Genomic DNA, 17,193 nt, shown 5'->3' with positions numbered 1-17,193 from the left:
CTTAGTCTTTCTGATGCAAGGGAAATAATCTATTTTAATTTTGGGTTTTTTCTGTTTTCCTCATCCCTTTCTCTTTTTCCTGTTATTGTAGTCCTCATACTTCATTCTCTCTCAATATAATTTTTGCCTTCTGCTTGTGTGAATTCAGAAAAATTTTCTTTTTCTTAACTCAAGGCAAGGAAGAACAAGAAGGTCTTTGCTTCCTCTAATGGGTGTTGAAGGATTATTCAAGGCTGCTTCTATCTCCAGTACGGATGTCAGAATGTGTGGGTGTTGCTGTACAACACCAGATCAGGGGTAATTTTTATGGCTTTCATTAAATATGTGGCCAAATAGTAAATTGTTGTGTAGTTTCCCAAAAGCATTTTCTACCAATATCATAGCCAAATCCTCACCTCATGTAAATGAGTATTGCTTCCCTGAAGTAACAATTATGAACAGGATATTTTCAGCCTGGGCAGTCTTTTTACTTACACAGCCGGAGTGACCCTTGCCTTCTGCTATCCTTTCAGCCTCTCCAGCCCAGGGGTCCCAGGGGACCACACGTCACATAAGCTTCTGTGAAGTGTATGATTTGTGGGTTTGCTTTAAACATTTCAGCCATAGCTCAGGACAACATCAGTTCTTCTCTGTGAAAAATCATGACAGCTGCACCATTTTCGTGTTGAAAGGTTAAACACTGAAAATGTCCATAACTAAACTATCTGCTGAAAGGATGAAACGGTGTTAGGCTTCCAATCAAAGGGGAAAAGTGTAGCCATGATCTATGAAAGTTAGAGTAAACTTTAGCAGAAAATTCTAAAAAAAAAATAATGGTGCTACAATTAACCGCACCATTTGGCTGTAAAGTCAAAACCAGTTCTACTAGTCCAAGAAATTGGTGAGAAATGTATTTGGGAAGAGTTATATACAAACTGACTTCTTGTACACGTAGAAGTGTAAGACCTATTGATTCCTTAAATTTGTCTGAGGAAGCAAGATAAAAGAGTTCTACATTTGCTTTCTGCTTTCTATATAAAACTTGAAAAGCTATTCTTCTGTTGATAAACCAAGCCTATTTCTAATTGTATGAGTGTTTTTGTTGTTATTATTACTGTTACTATTACTATTACTATTACTGTTGTTTGTGGGTTTTTTTATTAAAGACTATAAAATTACTTCATCTATATGATAGAATAACATGATGAATAATATTATAGCTCTAATTGTAGGATCAGATCCAATGATTATAAAACTGGAGATTTTTAAGAAGGCTGTTTACTAAATTTGTTATTACAAAAAAGTTGCTTAGGACCAAAAACAGCCTTTCATTTCTTCTCACAAAACTGGACCATTTTCTCCTTTACATTCTCTTAATTTTACGGGTTGTTAAAGAAAGCTGCATGCCAGAAATGCCTATATTAATGTTTACTATTTACAGAGTATTAAATTTCTCTTTAAATATCTACTTCCACGGAATACTGAAGGTAGTTTTTAAAAAATTCTGACATTAATTTCTAAGAGTTTATTTGCTGTGCTGAGTAGCGAATTCAAGTGCAGCTAACAAGCAAACAAGCTTAGCTACCTTTCGCTTACTCTAGTTACCTGTAGCTGGTCAGAAGTCAGACTTGGTGATCTTGGAGGTCTTTTTTTGATTCTGTGTTCAGCCAATGGCTAGGAGGTTGACCTAGATGACCTTTAAAGGTCCCTTACAGCCCAAACTAGTCCATAGTTCTATTCTGTGGTTCTAGATATGCCAGTACTTAAATGGCTGTATGTGTGTGTGTGTCTGTGTGTGTGTGTGTGTGTGTGTGTGTGTGTGTGTGTCTAGAGTGGGAAAATCTGCCCTACTTTAAATAGGTGACTGTGCTGTATGTCCTGTGTAGCATGACTTCATGATAGAGAGTTTCTCCTTCTCTCTTCAGTGTACAAACTGTTGCTGCACACGCCCTCTCCTGTTTCCAGTTCAGCCCAAAATTCAGAGCTAATCAGGATAACAGTGTCACATGTTTGGAGTCTGGTGTATGGAAATTTTATTCATTGGCACAGTAAACCTGCATGAGACAGGTAAAAATAAGATTAGGTGGTCACCTCAGCAGGCTTTCAAAGGCTTACAAGACTGCCTTGGGCCCTGACTGACCATGTGGGATACACTTGGGACATAGCTGCAGGAATTTGCAGCTGGGCCCATGGTTCTTCCTAGTCATTCCTTAGCTTGGGATATGATTTCTTTGCATGCCTTCCTTTCAAGTCAACTCCAGTTCTGGGTAAAGAGAACACCAGGAGTCTATCCTACCCCTGATCTGCATTTTTTCCACCCTTCAACATTAATTGGTCCAATATTAGGGAATTTTCTTGTCCTCCTTTAGCACTGGTAACAAGGAGGATTGTGTGCTGGTTTTCGCAGGATCCCTTTTTTCTACACCTAGACGTTATCTAACTGTGAAAACTCTGAGACAACAAATCCAGTAGGAGATTTTTACCTGTGTTTCTGTCTTTCACTCACACAGGAGGACTGAAAGTGCTGTTATTTTCCTGTTTGATGACAAGGTAGAGAAATGAATAGCCTTTGTTTTATTAGTTCTCTACAAACAACTACCATTTGTGTTTCCACCAGCCTGTATTATTTTAGAGGTGGTTTGTCCCCACCACAATTTCTCCTAATAATCTTTTTCTTCTGCCAAGTCTATGACAGAAATCAGGTCATAAAAAGGAAATTATTTGTGGAAAAATATGTCAAGGTATTTACATAGTGCTGGGATTTCAGTCTTTTGTAGTTCAGCTATTTCTGCCTCCTGTTTGTAACCTTTTTTTTTTTTTTAATAGTCCATTGAAACCTAGACGTCTTTTGCAGAGATAACATTTCAAAAAGTACTGAATTCTTGATTTGTTGGTCATATGTTTTGAACATGTGTTGGGCTGAATGACTGAATTGCCGTTTGAATATTTTGTAGGTAGCAAATCATAATTTTGTTCTCTTGTTGATGAATTTCAGTTTTTCTGAGGCAAAGAGGTAGCTTTTCCCCCACCGTGATATCTTTCCAGCACACAGAAAGGAGTGGGGTGGAGAACCATGATTCATAAGAGTAGTAGCCAAATGCTTAAATTGCTATCATCATGCCAGGTAGGAACAGCTTTGTGGTGGAGAGTGGAAGGGAAATGGGATTATTTTTTGTGTGTGAAAGAATCCTCAGTTGCACTATTAGAACTTCCCTGCCCTGAGTTACCAGTTTTTTACTTTCTGGGCTAACAGAGGTTAGCACCTCCGCAGAGATACTTTGTTCTAGTCTTTTAGCAGAAACAACAAGTGCTGACCAGTTTATCTACTGCTCACATGTCTTTGACCAGCAGCACTCACAGCAGCTCCCTTAGCTGGTGGCAGAGGGAGGAATATTGTCATTGGGAGCCTTTACAACAATAAGAAATTAAAAAGAGCAGCTTGGAGACTTCTAAGGGTTCTCTTTCAGTTACCAGGAAATAATCTCTATTCATGTATTTCTTTAGCACACCTAAAAGCCTGAGCTATTAGAGTGGTGCAGTGGCTTTATTGCTGTATGAGGATGGCAAGATATCTGCAATGGCAGGGCAGTTTTGAGAGTCCTCAGCAAAACAGATTTGTGGTTCTCACTGAAGACCTTGGCAAGGGGTCCAGTTACTGTGGAGACCCAGGACAGGTGTTTTGCAGGCATTTGAGATAGTTTCCTCTGTGATCCTAAATGTCTTCTAGGGCCTGCATGCCCTCCTCTTACACACTGAGCAGCAGCATGGAGTACCATATACACTAGCGAAGCTGTTTCAGCAGTAGCCTGAGGACAAATAGCCTCTCTCAAGTATTTGAACTGTGGAAGATATCTGTTCCTGGATAACGCAGATTAAGTGACTGCCGAAGCACCAGAAAATCTTTGCTGGCACTGGTAGAACAAAGCTCTGCAGCTGGATCCCCATTGATCCAGCCAGCAGAGGACTGACTCCTGCCAACAAAAGAAGCCTGTACAGCCCAAGAAAGAGAGCTCTGAATAGCAATTTCAAGCATGTCATGAAGTCACCAGAGCTTACAAAGAATAGCAGTCAAATGTAATGTGTCACAAGTGTCAATTAAATGCTTTTACAATTAGTGTTTCATGTTCTAGGAAAAAAGAATAGGTCCAGCAGGCAGAATTTACTCTTGGTTTCTCAAGGACATTGCTACCAATAAGCTGAGGGAGAGCTGCCTTGATGAATTTCGTTTTAGATTGGCCTTTGCAATCACTTTCTGATGTAGTGTTTTAATATTCTTCAAAAACTGACATATCTTTCCCCTGGAACTGCTAAGATATCTAGACAATAGATGTGATTCTTCTGGAGAAAAGCAAGTATTTCAGTAATGATCTGCTAAAGACTAGCTGAAAAACAACCAGAGTTAGGGGGTTCTTTTCTCCTTCTTCAAGAAAAATTCAATCTTTTTTTTTTTATCTTGGAAGATTCCTCCTAATTAAATTTGCATGTAATGAGTTAACTTTTCCCCACATCCAAGACTGTAGAACATCCAGATAATCCTTATCTAGAAGTGGCAGCTTTAAAATTTGTTTAATTTTTATTTGTTAAATCAAGGGTACCTTCAAGGGCAAGTGTATATTTATTTTTCCCTGAGAGAAAATTAAGAAAAGTTTCTTCTGCTGCTGGGTGTTTGCTGTTTCCTTCTAGAGCTTTGGCTGAACCATTGATTCCCAATGTGTTGTGTCTGCTGTGCTGGTTGAGTGAGACTGTATAAGGGTCTTTGTTTAAATATATTAATAGCAGAGCTCTCTGGCTACCTGAGAATGGTGGGACAGGTACCAAGCAGGATCTACAGATTGGTTGTAGTGGATTAGTGGTAGATAAGGCAACAAATCTACCATCTAGCCAGCCATGTTTCATATGTTGGAAGGTGTATCTTAGCCACTTCAAATCAATGTATTTAACAATTGGGGTACTCATAAGTAACTGAAGTTTGTTTCACACTGCCTGAAGAGTTGCAAGGTATATTTCTCTCAAATACCAAGCAAGTGCACTGATTGCACATGCCTGGTGCTGGTCAAGATTGCCTTTGACAGGGTAATGTCATGAGGCTGTGCCAGAAAAATGCTGCGGCTGTAAAATGTCATCTCAAAGGTATCAGTGCACTGAAGGGCAGATACCTCAACAGCAGAAGCTGCAAGTCCTCGTGTCACAGCCAGCAACACAGATCCAGTTTGCTGTACAGGCTCAAGCTTGTTCTCTCCCCAGTAATTTGCAGAGTAGAGCAGCTCTTCATGCTGATTCTGTAAAACAGGATTTTGAACCCAGTTGAAATGATGGCTCTGATCCAAAACCTTTTTCAACTGAGCAGTGACAATCCACACAAGTCCCACACTGAGCCCCACATTAGTATCTATGTGAAGGGCAACTTTGTTTTTCTCAGATTCTCAGAACTTCTTGCATTTGAGCAGCACACATGCCCCTTGAAAAACAGAGAGATTTATTTATAATTGCCTAGATTTGCAAGCTTGCTTTATTACATTATTTCCTGCCTAGGATTTCTTAATACTGAATAGAAATTATTATGAAAACTTCTTACTTCAGGCTATTTCCAGACTAGCAGGGATGGAGCAGAACCTGTCATTGCTGGTCCAGTTTTATTTCTGGAAAAATCTGCTAAATTGAGCCAGAGTTCAAGTCCACAAGGGGAACACATGCACTTAAAACCCTCATGCACGCACTCAATGATTAGTTCCAACTCCTGTTGTGGGACTTTTAGCCCGATGCCTTTAAACAACATGCAAGCAGTAGATCTACTAACTTGATAGCTATCTCTTTTCTTACAGCATCCTGTAAAATTTATTTTGCAGTGTGCCTCAGAGTCAGGAATATCCTTATTTTTGTTTTGTCAACCCGTAAGCCATCAAGTGGAGTAAGGGGGGGGGCTTGGGGGGAAGACGGGGGGAGAGTCAAACTCAGCATGAAGTCTGGGACTTCAGCCTAAAATATAATATGGAATCTTTACCTCTGAGTAGAACTGTGGTACCTTATGCCAGAAAACAATACAGGCTTGGCCAACTAGGGATTAGCTGTTATTATTCTGGCTTTTTGTTGCTAGACTTTCTACACTAAACCCACAAGGAGAATAAAAAATCAGCTCACTTTAGAGGTGGTGAAGACGGTCTGGGCAGGCAGTTGGTACTCACCTGTGATTTCCTCACTCTGGTACTACATGGCTGACATTTTCCATACACTGAGAGACATCCAGAGCTCTGCAAAATCTACCTTTACTGCTTTAAGGGCATTTAACCACAGTAGTAATGAGCTTCATAGAAGCACTTTAAGAAACACATAAGAGCTTCATCCAAAATTTATCAAACTTATAAGTACATGTTCTTGATTTTAATGGAGTTTGGATTAGATAGTCAGGGAACTTAATGGAGCTGCTTTTGACATTTTGTGCAGTAACAATACATATTTTGTGCTGTAACAATGTGCAGTTCAAGCCTCTGACCACACTTCAGCAACTTGAAACTCTAAAGATTTCAGTGTGGAAAGTCTGTGCTTCATTACCCTGCTTTAAGGAGAGGAAGCTTAACATGTAATAGAAATGAGTATGAAAACTGCTTACTTCAGAACATTTCCAAGCACAATTTGTTGTAGTAATCAACTTTCCTTTCTAGTGGGGGCTTCCTTCCCAGACCTTTATGGATTGAAAAAGACTTCATCTCCCTAAACCCCCCAGGATATATTGAGATCAGAACTAAAATGCATTGGAAAGGGAAGTTTCTACTCCACAGAAACTTCATTATTTCAACATTAGATCCAGCTTCAGACCAAGACAAGGACTTGACATTTCAAAGCTTTTAGGAAAGTGAAAAACTCCCTAGACTTCTAATTCAAAAATGTCATTAAGTTATTTCAAACTGTGTCCCCCAAACCATTACTCTGAGCTGTATATCGGAGGTACAGTATCCTTACTGTTTCTTTGCTGATGTAGCAATGCCTTCCATGGTGCTTGTTTTCATGATGAGGTCCTCAACCACCTCTCATCAGGTGAATATGCCCATAGGTCAGTGTCTTGGCAGGCTTTTCTAGTTCTGCAGACCAAGTCAGTCTACTTCTCTTGGTAGCTGGCATCTCCCAGTGTCTTGCATCCTCAACATCTCTGATTACAGCCATTTTAAAACCTTCCCTCTGTGTTTTGTTCATGCTAAGGGTGGATGCTGAAAGAAACAATTCTGCCTTCCTGTTCCTTGTTAACCCTTTGCAGATTTCTTGGCAAGTGGTGACATATTTCACCCCTTCCATAACCTTTTTCAATGAGTTCTCTGCAGCCTTGATGGACAGTGAAAATAATGCTATGGAACTGACATGTTCTCAACTCAGCCAAACTTCTGCTTCTTCCACTCAGAGACAAAAGATATTGCTCTCATGAGCTGTGTAGTTTTTCAGGAGCACTTTAATATTTCTTTGTCTGGTCTTTTGCTGCCACAAAAGTCCAGCCTGCAAAATGTTTTCATGTAAGAGCTACTAAAAACACATATAAGAGATCTTGAGTAGTGTTTTTCATTTTAAAGCATTAGTGACTCCACTTCAAAAACCAGCAACCTTTCTAGTTCATGTAATTGCCTTCAAAAGATGGAAGAATTTCCCTATATAATGCGGGCAGGAAAAGGAAAAGGAAAAGGAAAAGGAAAAGGAAAAGGAAAAGGAAAAGGAAAAGGAAAAGGAAAAGGAAAAAAGGAAAAGTGTGGCACTAAAAGGAAAAGAAAAAGGAAAAAAGCATAAAATTGGGAATATTTTTTATTTCAGGCATTGGTTAATCACTCATCAATTTTTTTTTAAATGAAAATTTCATACATATTCCCAGAGCTCTGCATATCTATTTAGACACATAATCTAACACAGTAAAGAAAAAATTTCTACAGAGTCCTTAGGAACAAATAGGAAATTCATTTAATTTCATCAAAACTTTTAATTGCATAAAGTTATCTGAGACACTGCCAAATACAGGAAGGTTAATGTACATTTTGACATACCACAGAAATGTTAGCAATCACAAAGGTCTCCATACTTACACTTTGCTCATACTTCCATTTGAAATGCAGCATTTCAACAGAAGAAATATTTTTATGCCGTACACTGGTAATGGCTATCCAACTCAAAAAAAAGAAATAAACCATAATATAACTTCCTTTCACACCTGAGATTTTCCTGGTGGTTTCCTCCACAAGTTGTGACCTAGCTCCAAATTGCTCCATTTATAAATTAACTTTAATCAGGGTATAGCCCATGGCAACATGTGAGCTGATGATTCATAAAGTTAAAAATGCTTTAAAGTAGTAAATGCTGAGGTTTTTTTAACTGGTTACCTCATACCTGGATTTAAGATCCAGCCAATTTCCTATCCTAACAGTTAACATATTCGTTTCAAAATAGGCAAAGGCATAAAGGTATGTGTACCACTCTAAACTGAACTTTTCAGCAGAAATGAAAGGGAATTCTGACCTTTCTTCTGTTATCTGGGCTCCCCAGCAGGACCCTTCTCACTGTGGGTGCTAGTGATCTCTAATGCACTTGAAGGAAAGTCTGATTTGAAGGCATTGATATACAGTTTTCAGATCATACAAATGATCCTTTTTACCATCTTTTTTACACAGTGACATTCATGGAAGTTAAAGCATACCAGTCTGTGTATATCAAAGGTGGTTCAGCTCCTGTAGGAATATTCTTATTCAGAAAAAAAAAATAGACAGAAATCTTACACAGTACTGTGGATACAATTGATATATCTGTAACTGGAAGGTTTATATGGAGCGATCACAGTCAAGATATGCTTATCTTTGCTTCAGTTTTCTAACCATTACTTGCTGTGATGTTTTTAATTTGTTAAAATGTCTCTTGCAGTCTTGATATGGCTAGATTTGCAAGGAAATGTATCATTTTTTTGACTGTTGCTTCTTTAGGATCATTAATTCCCTTAGAGGGATCATAATACAGTGTGTAAGCAAAGGAGGCTTCACCCAGTTCTGACCTAGAAGAAGTAGGTAAAACCAAACAAATTTGATGATAGCTTTCATCAAGCTTGAATCTATAATGATTTAAATTTAATTAATTATATTGTCAAGACGACAGATAATCAAGGAAACAGCTATTCTGCAGGTAGTAAAATAATGATGTTAGAAATGGAAATTGAATTGCTAAAAGAAAATACTGGTTATTAAAGCCTGTATTTTCATAGACAAATGAAGAGCAAGTGTCAAACCCAGAAGTATATCTCACCCTAGCAGAGATGTGTAATTCTGCGCACTCAAATTTGTACAAATAAGAAATATTAGCCTATGAAAGTTTTAGTGGGCAAGTTACACATACAGCTTTTATGAGTCTTAATGATAAGTACCCTGTTTGTGCTCATCATTTTCTAGGACCCAGTTCTCAGATTTAACTAAAACTCAGAAATGTGCGGAAAATTAAAGCTGAAAAAACGCTTTATTTAAAATTCTCTGTGTTTATATATCCATTCTCTGTTTGGCTAAGAGCCTTAGCACAACCTCATTAGAAGTTATAGACAAATATTTGTTCATTGCTTACTCTGAATGCCAGAATGCTAGAAGGCCTTTAATTTTCTAGTACTTCCAAAGGTAATTATAACATAGCAAGGACTTTCTTGGATTTCTATTATTTATGTAAAAAAAAAAAAAACTTGGATGCAGGACTTAAAGTTCAAACAAAAGGCCTACATTAACACTGTGTTAAACAAATAGTCCATTCATTAATTTTAAATGTACTTAATTATAAATTACTATTTGATTCTTCTCGGAATAACAAGGTTTTTTCAAACTGAGAAACCTAGTTTCAAGAGTTGAATCTATTCAACTCTTAAAATTTTTGACCAAACAATTTGCTTGTAGGAATAAAGCCAATTTCAGAGCAGGTAATTACATTCATGCAATGACTCTCAATTCTTTTGTTTCAAACATTCCAGCCTTCTTTATCAGATCTTTTGCAATGTCTGAACACAGGCATTGACAGTGTGGAATGGGATTATTGTCAAACATAATTAAAACCACATGGCTTTTCCAGCTGCATAGCAGGTAAAATTTCAGAGCCATGTTGATATTGATCCATGCTGCTCTTCACTTTTATCTATCAGTCTGCTTCCTATCTGTCTTTTTATCTGTTTCAGGCATTTTTCTTTGTGAAACTCTAAGTGAAATTCTGATAGGACTTTGACCAAGAAATATTCACAATACCCTAAAATAACAACCTCCAACAACATTCTTTTCTTCCTCTGGACTGCAAAAAGCCATTGAGTACTAACCTGTTCCCTATCTCTCGCCTGACTTCGGTGCACACTGCCAGCCAGATTTGCTCAGCCTCTTTCACTGCTAGGGTACTTTATGGCCCTCTAGAGATGCTAAGAGAAAAATTTAGAGTAATTAGTTGCAGAGACGGATTGAGCAGTCAGTTGGTAAGTGCTCACGTTGAACTGAACGTCTTTCTCTCTTGCCAGATTGTTGGCTGTGACCACCAGCTGGGAAGTGCTGTCAAGGAAGATAACTGTGGGGTCTGCAATGGAGATGGGTCCACCTGCCGGCTGGTTCGAGGCCAGTATAAGTCCCAGCTCTCTGCAAGCAAACGTAAGCTGTTCCTTCTGGTAGGGTTCCACCTTCCCCTTTTAGCGAAGTTTTCATTTTTTGCAGGCTAGATTTCACCCCACTCTTTCTCAGGTACCTGAATAATCGTGCTCAGTCTAGTTGTCCCCACAGGTGCTTGCCTCTTGGGTTAAAGCAGCCTTACTCATACTGTTGGTCAGGTTGTGGGGGTGGACAGAGGCTTGTGGAAAGGTGTCAGCAGCATACTCCCCACCTCAGCTTGCTAGCTGCTTGTGAAGAGCAGGAGAGCAGGAGGAGGTGGCTCTTCCAACACGTCTCTGGCTGTATTAGCTGGCTGTGCACAGGACAGTGCACACTGCTCTGACAGAATGGTTTGTGCTGCCCTACAGCACAGGGGAACCCTGAGGGGCTGGTGCTGCCAGCCTGGCAGAGTGCTGTCTCCAAGGCCTCTTAGCACCACGTGTGCCTGCATGCTCAGCTTGGTCGTCCAGTTCTCCGGGGAACTGAGGAATGAAGTTGTCAGAAAGTGCTGACACAGGCATGAGAGAGAGGTACCTGCAGAAAAACATGGCCCTTCCTGCATGCTGACCCAGCTTTAACTGAGAATGGTAAAGTAGCATTAGTGTGCCCCAGTGAGGGGAGTGGCTTATCCTGAACCCCAGACAGATTTTTTTCAGTCTGTTTATAGCACCACAGATGGAGCTATAAAACTTTTGGGATGGGAATAGGCTGTGTCTTGTCAGTTTGAAGGAAGGATTAAAAAGTAGGTGTGTTTTCATTCCTATACAGAGACACCTAAGGAATCACATGTGCTAGCCTGAAGGCCTGCCCCCAGCCTTAGAATTTAATTATACCAGCTCTACCATTCTGGAGCAGCTGTGCAATTGCTGCATAGCACATGACTTTAAAGATTCAAATAGCCCATGTAATATTTTTTGAAGACAGTGTGTGTATATTTGTGGGTTCTGTAACAGGGAAAGCTGCTTTTTAAAAAGCTTCTTTCTGTCAAAGAGTAACTGCATTGGTATGGAGCATAGCACATAGAGTAGCTGATAGCACAGTGCAGGTGTGGCTCTGTGTTTGCTGAGAGAGAGGGGAAGGGAAGGGAAGGGAAGGGAAGGGAAGGGAAGGGAAGGGAAGGGAAGGGAAGGGAAGGGAAGGGAAGGGAAGGGAAGGGAAGGGAAGGGAAGGGAAGGGAAGGGAAGGGAAGGGAAGGGAAGGGAAGGGAAGGGAAGGGAAGGGAAGGGAAGGGAAGGGAAGGGAAGGGAAGGGAAGGGAAGGGAAGGGAAGGGAAGGGAAGGGAAGGGAAGGGAAGGGAAGGGAAGGGAAGGGAAGGGAAGGGAAGGGAAGGGAATTCACAAGAGGATTCTGAAGCAGAATAGTACATTAGAGGACAAAGGAAATAATTCACAAAGATTTAGGAGTGGAATTTCACCTCATTGTTAAGTTTTTTTCAATGGGCAGGAACAGATTTGGAAATCTCCAGGCCGTTTGAGACATAATATTGTTTGTGAATTTTTTTTGGCAAGTGTCTTTTCCTGTAGGAGCAAATAATTCTTTTTTAGTTGCCTTGTGGTAAAAAGGTGCTCATCTCTTCTCTGCTGAGGATGAAGTCACTAATATGTTATGCACAGGACTAAAATGTTAGTAAAACACAGTACCTACTCCCAGTGGTTTCCTATTAAATGTAAAGAATGTTATATAGGTAATAGAGTAGATGGCAGAGAGCACAATCTTAGACTGAGACAAATGTGAATAAAAGTTAGAGAATGGATTTCTCAGACATATTTGCCTGTAAAGAATTGTTATGCAGAGCTAGAAAAATTGTAGATTTTGTGTGCAGTCTGTGTAATGTGGCATTATTTCCTTCCCTGGTGTAAACATACATGTTTTTATGTAACACTGAAATTTGAATCTATGAATAGTAAGTCTTCTTTTTCATTGGGTTTTTAAAAACCTTAAAAACACAGTTATGAATCCCCTTAACATGTGTGAAATAATGCGATTTTTTTTTTTTTTTTGCGGTTGACTTTGAAATGATTTATGTAAATGTTGTGGAAATTTGAGATTTTAAATGTTGAAATTCTTTCAAAAATCTATTGTGTTCATTTTCTGCATTTATCTTCCCCAGCTCTGGTGGCACTTCATCCGTGTCAGAATCTTGCTTATTTGTCACTATAAACATAAACACACAGACAAATCTGCAATTAGGGCCTTATTCATTTTTTTTATTCAGTCCTTTAAATGACTGGATTCACTAGTTGATAGTTAAATTTAAAGTTATCTTTATAAAATAATCCTGGTTTTCTAGGATTATGTCTGTTTTATCTGTGGTCTAAACAAGTCTTTGACAGACAGACTAACATGCATCATTCGAGAATCAGAGGGGAAATGTACATCAGTGACTAGATATCATCATCATTTTTTTTCTCTAGGAATAGTATTCAATCTTGAGGGCTGTTCTAGGGGTTGGACAGTTGACCTTCACTCCAGAGCTGTCCCAATAGTTTCTCAAGCTGTTTATATCTCAAAACCATTCCAAACATAGTCTTGAGCTCATAATACTAAGGTAACTTTCTCTTGGTGCTCACATCTGGTTCCCTTATCCCTGTTGTTTATATCATGTAAAGGCATAAGAGAAAGAAATTCATGGAGCTTTTAAACACTTAGCATTTCCGACAGAAACAGCTTCCCCACTATTTATAGGGGTAGTACACAAGTTCCAGTTGCTTCAGAGACAGAAACATAGTAGGGCAGGATGTAGTGTGATGCCAAATTCTAGCCTACATTTTTAAGAAGAAAACACCTGTATCTATACTTTTGTAAGGCTAATAATTAAAAAGCTACAAAAACTTTCATTCATTTCAGAAATATTCTTTTTCTTAAGTGGCTTGAGTGGTTCTTTAGAAGTCTGCAGAAAATCCATCTTTCTCTTTTTATTTGGTATCTTCTTTAGGGAACTCTGTATGTCCTTCCTATGAAGATAAGATGCATTTAAGCAGGCTTCTTTGTATTCACCAAGAAGCCAGAGAGTTAGTCCCATAAGTTGTGAATGCATTCTGCTGATCACCTAGAGCAAAGCTGGTATTTCTCTAAAACAGGATTGACATCTACTAGCAAAGTAGAGTAGTTTAAAAGCGACTTGTAGAAATTATAATGCTGTCTAAATATAATTACTCTTATTATGACTGTCAAAAATATATGTGATTCCAGATTTCTACTGAATATCAGTAGTAATCGAGAGATAGAAAAAACTTCATTTTTCATCACGAGAACCGGCATACTGTTTGTCCAAAATCCAAATTAAAAATCCAAATTAAAAATCCAAAACTAGAAGAAAATTCTCTCTCATGGGAATCTGATGTATGTACATGACATTTAACTATTGCCTAAAAACCTTGCGCTTTCTTCTCAGCCCTGAGCCACTGTCCTCTCAGTTATCTAGGACCTTTCTTTGTTTCCCTATGCACAGTCTCCAGAGAAAATCAACCACCTGTTAAAGCATTTTGTGTCTTTTCCACACAGCTGCTCAACAATCTGTCTCTCTGCTTATTGTTAGGGAGCGCTGTGACTAAATATTAGCCTGCTTAGTTTCACGTCTCTTCACAGGAAATGTCTCCTCCTTATCACTGTTAACCTCAGGAAATTATCCTTCAATCCCCACTGCTTCTGCTTTGTGAAAGCAGGAAGATCTGTGATAAGCATAAATCCCAGTGAGCTTTGCATTTCACATAAAGCGTGCTAGGATTTCAAATGGAGAGCACAAGATCAGGTGAAATATAGTCCTTGCAATAACCTGGGGCAAAAGATGCAGGCTGAGAATATAAACTCACACGGGCTTTAAACTGTCCAGGTTTTCTGTGACATGTCAGTGAGTTGTAACTCTGCAGCACAGAGTGTTCAGCTGGGACAGTCAGATATAATAATAGCACAGGACTGTCTTTAAATAAGGCTTGCATAAAGGCCATTAATATTAGGGGTTTTTTTAATTGAAGTTACTGTTTTTCCAAACTCAGTCCAAAAAACCCTGTATATATACAGCAAAAGGATGTGTCATACACACATATTTTGTTCCCCAAAATGGATAAAATGATTTCTTCTACTGAGTATCTTCAATCTGAAGGGTACCAATAAAGGAGTATTAGAATATAAGTATTTAATTATTTTTTAGAAATTGAATATTTTTTTATTTCCTAATAGAAAATTTGAATTATGTATTGATATGAAATACAATCGTAGCTTTACTAATCAGTGAGGTATCAGAGATGTGAATGAGCAAAATGCGTGTTGAGTTTAAGTCCAGTTACAGAAGACTTAGACACTGAAATTTTGGATAGTTTGAGAAAACAAAGCAAATCAGAACTTGAAAATGGGACATGGTTCAGAAGCGCCTTAAAATTTGAACAGTCTTTATGTCCACACAATTTTTGTGGCACTTAGAGAGACTGCTTACATTTCCACCTCACATCTGGGGTAGTAAGAGGCAACAAAACTATGAGTATTTCATCCTATAAGGCTTTGAAATATAAGAGTGTCAAGAATTTCTATGCTGCACTAAAGAATTTAAAATTTAAAAGGATTCTAGTTTTTGAGATATTAGGGGTTTGGATGAATGAATGTATTGGATGAATGAATGTATTGCTTAAAAGTTCCTGTTTCTCGTAGTGTTTCCTCTCTCTGTTGGCTCTCTAGCTTTGATATAAAATGATAACATCAACAACTATTTCACAAGTAAGTGACAATCCTGATTTAACTGGGTTCCAAGAGTTTTCCCAGTTTGGTCTGCACAGAGGTGTAAGACCCCAACTCATATATTTGAATGAAAGATGAAATGCTTTTGTTGTCCGTGTTGGCCTCACCTGACAAAGCAAAACACTGCTTAGAGAGAGCAGAGCTGTAGCTCCTGCTAGAAGGCATTTCATAACATAGATGTGAGCAGTTATAATGAAGAAATAGTGAAAGAGACTTTTTCCTCTCATGCCTACCACCTTCTCACTCCTGCATGCATACCTTTTCTTTCCCAACTTCCAGTTACATGGGAAGAAGGCAGAAAGGATAGGGAAAGGTGAATGAAATGTGCTGGTTAGTCCAGGTCAGCATTCTGTGGGCAGACCACTTCATAACCCAAGTATAACATTTTATGACGTTTTTCTGTGTCTTTGTGTCTCCCTTCAGGACATTACAGAGGTTACTGCCTTTTTAGAAATGCTGACCTAACCAACTTTCACAGCTGCATGTGACCTATATGTTAATTCACACCTCGGATTAAATGCAGTTGGCAAAGCTCCCGAGGGATTCATAGGTGCAAAATCCTTCTTTAATGCCTATTTACATGACAGTCTAATGGGCTTCTGCTTTTCCAGGGGCTTTCTGCAAGCAGTTTATAAAGGGAAGCAGAATTATAGCCCTTATGGTCATTAAAATAAGAGGTGTGAAAGGGATACCTGAGAGCAGTAGGAGACCATCACATAGCATGGACAGGATCATGGAGAAGCTGTGGGATTTTAGTGGGAAAATGTCAAGTGAGAAATGGGAAACCTATTCTGGTTTATGCTTCTCTACCTCACCACAAACACTGATTCAAAATACTTCAGTGTTTTAAGTGGAGTTGTGATGAAATGAAAACTTTTTGGTTACTCATGAAAACCATAAATAGTTGAGAAGGAGTTGGGGATAAATAAAATCAACAGGTTTGGATTCTTCTAAGAAGAAGGTTGTTACTACATTTAATAAGTTCCTTTTTCAGATTTTTAGTGATAAGTCTTGGTGTTTTTAATTGGTCCTAAGGTTTTTCTTTTGACTGCCTTGTAAACACCTATTTCAATGCTTATTTTAAAACAGATGGGAATTTCCTTGCTTATTTACTCCATGTGTTTTTGCATTCCACAGTGGATGATACAGTGGTTGCTATTCCCTATGGAAGTAGACAAATTCGCCTTGTGCTGAAAGGACCTGATCATTTATGTAAGTAGAAGAAGTTGGTGTACCCTTGTTTAAGAGAGCCTTGGTAACCTGCAGTGCTCTGTTTACACTGTGGTGTCTGGTTTCCCTCTCTCAGGTCACTGATTTCAGTGAGTCCTGCTCTCAGAAGTTGTCCTCAGACCCAGTTATCTCAGTGGTACACTCTTTTCAAAGCAGACCTTGGCCAACAGTGCAGAGTTCTTTGGCCCTCCATAATTTTTCAGTCATTTCTGTTTGCTTATCCTTTGGCTGGCTCACTCGGTGTCAAGTGCTTTTGTTTAAAATTAATAAAGTACATACCACTGAGTGAAGAAATATTGAGAACAGTAAAGAATAAGCTTCCCTGCAGCTCAGCTCAGCCACCAAGCTGCTCTTGACTTCAACATATTTCTGTTATGATCTTTCTCTCTCCCCTAGACACACACACATAAAATCACACTCTAAAGATCTGAAACCACATACAAAAATGACACCTTGTTCTTTAGTGGTAATACTGCTCCAAGGAGTTAAGACCACTGAGATCTGCTAGCCCATCATTTAGCTCTAATACTTTCCTGTGTATCCCAGCAGCTCTATATCCCTCTTTTCTGGGAGGAGTCTCAGGATTTGAGAATATTCTGCTAGAGCTAAAGGCAAATCCATTCATTTCATGAATAGA

General features: G+C 38.8%; 1 protein-coding gene across 1 annotated transcript in view; it reads left to right on the top strand.

Moving 5' to 3' along the window:
- Nucleotides 1-17,193, top strand: part of ADAMTSL1 (ADAMTS like 1) — a 178,290-nt gene that overhangs the window by 43,051 nt on the left and 118,046 nt on the right. The window contains exons 5-6 of the mRNA XM_059874000.1: nt 10,472-10,598; nt 16,464-16,538. Coding sequence (XP_059729983.1) covers nt 10,472-10,598; nt 16,464-16,538 — 202 coding nt within the window. The remainder of the gene's footprint in view (nt 1-10,471; nt 10,599-16,463; nt 16,539-17,193) is intronic.

The sequence above is a fragment of the Haemorhous mexicanus genome, chromosome Z (genome assembly GCF_027477595.1).
Source record: "Haemorhous mexicanus isolate bHaeMex1 chromosome Z, bHaeMex1.pri, whole genome shotgun sequence".
Classification (NCBI taxonomy): domain Eukaryota; kingdom Metazoa; phylum Chordata; class Aves; order Passeriformes; family Fringillidae; genus Haemorhous; species Haemorhous mexicanus.
The sequence above is the reverse complement of the archived record's forward strand: the minus strand, read 5'-3'. Positions and strand labels throughout refer to the sequence as shown.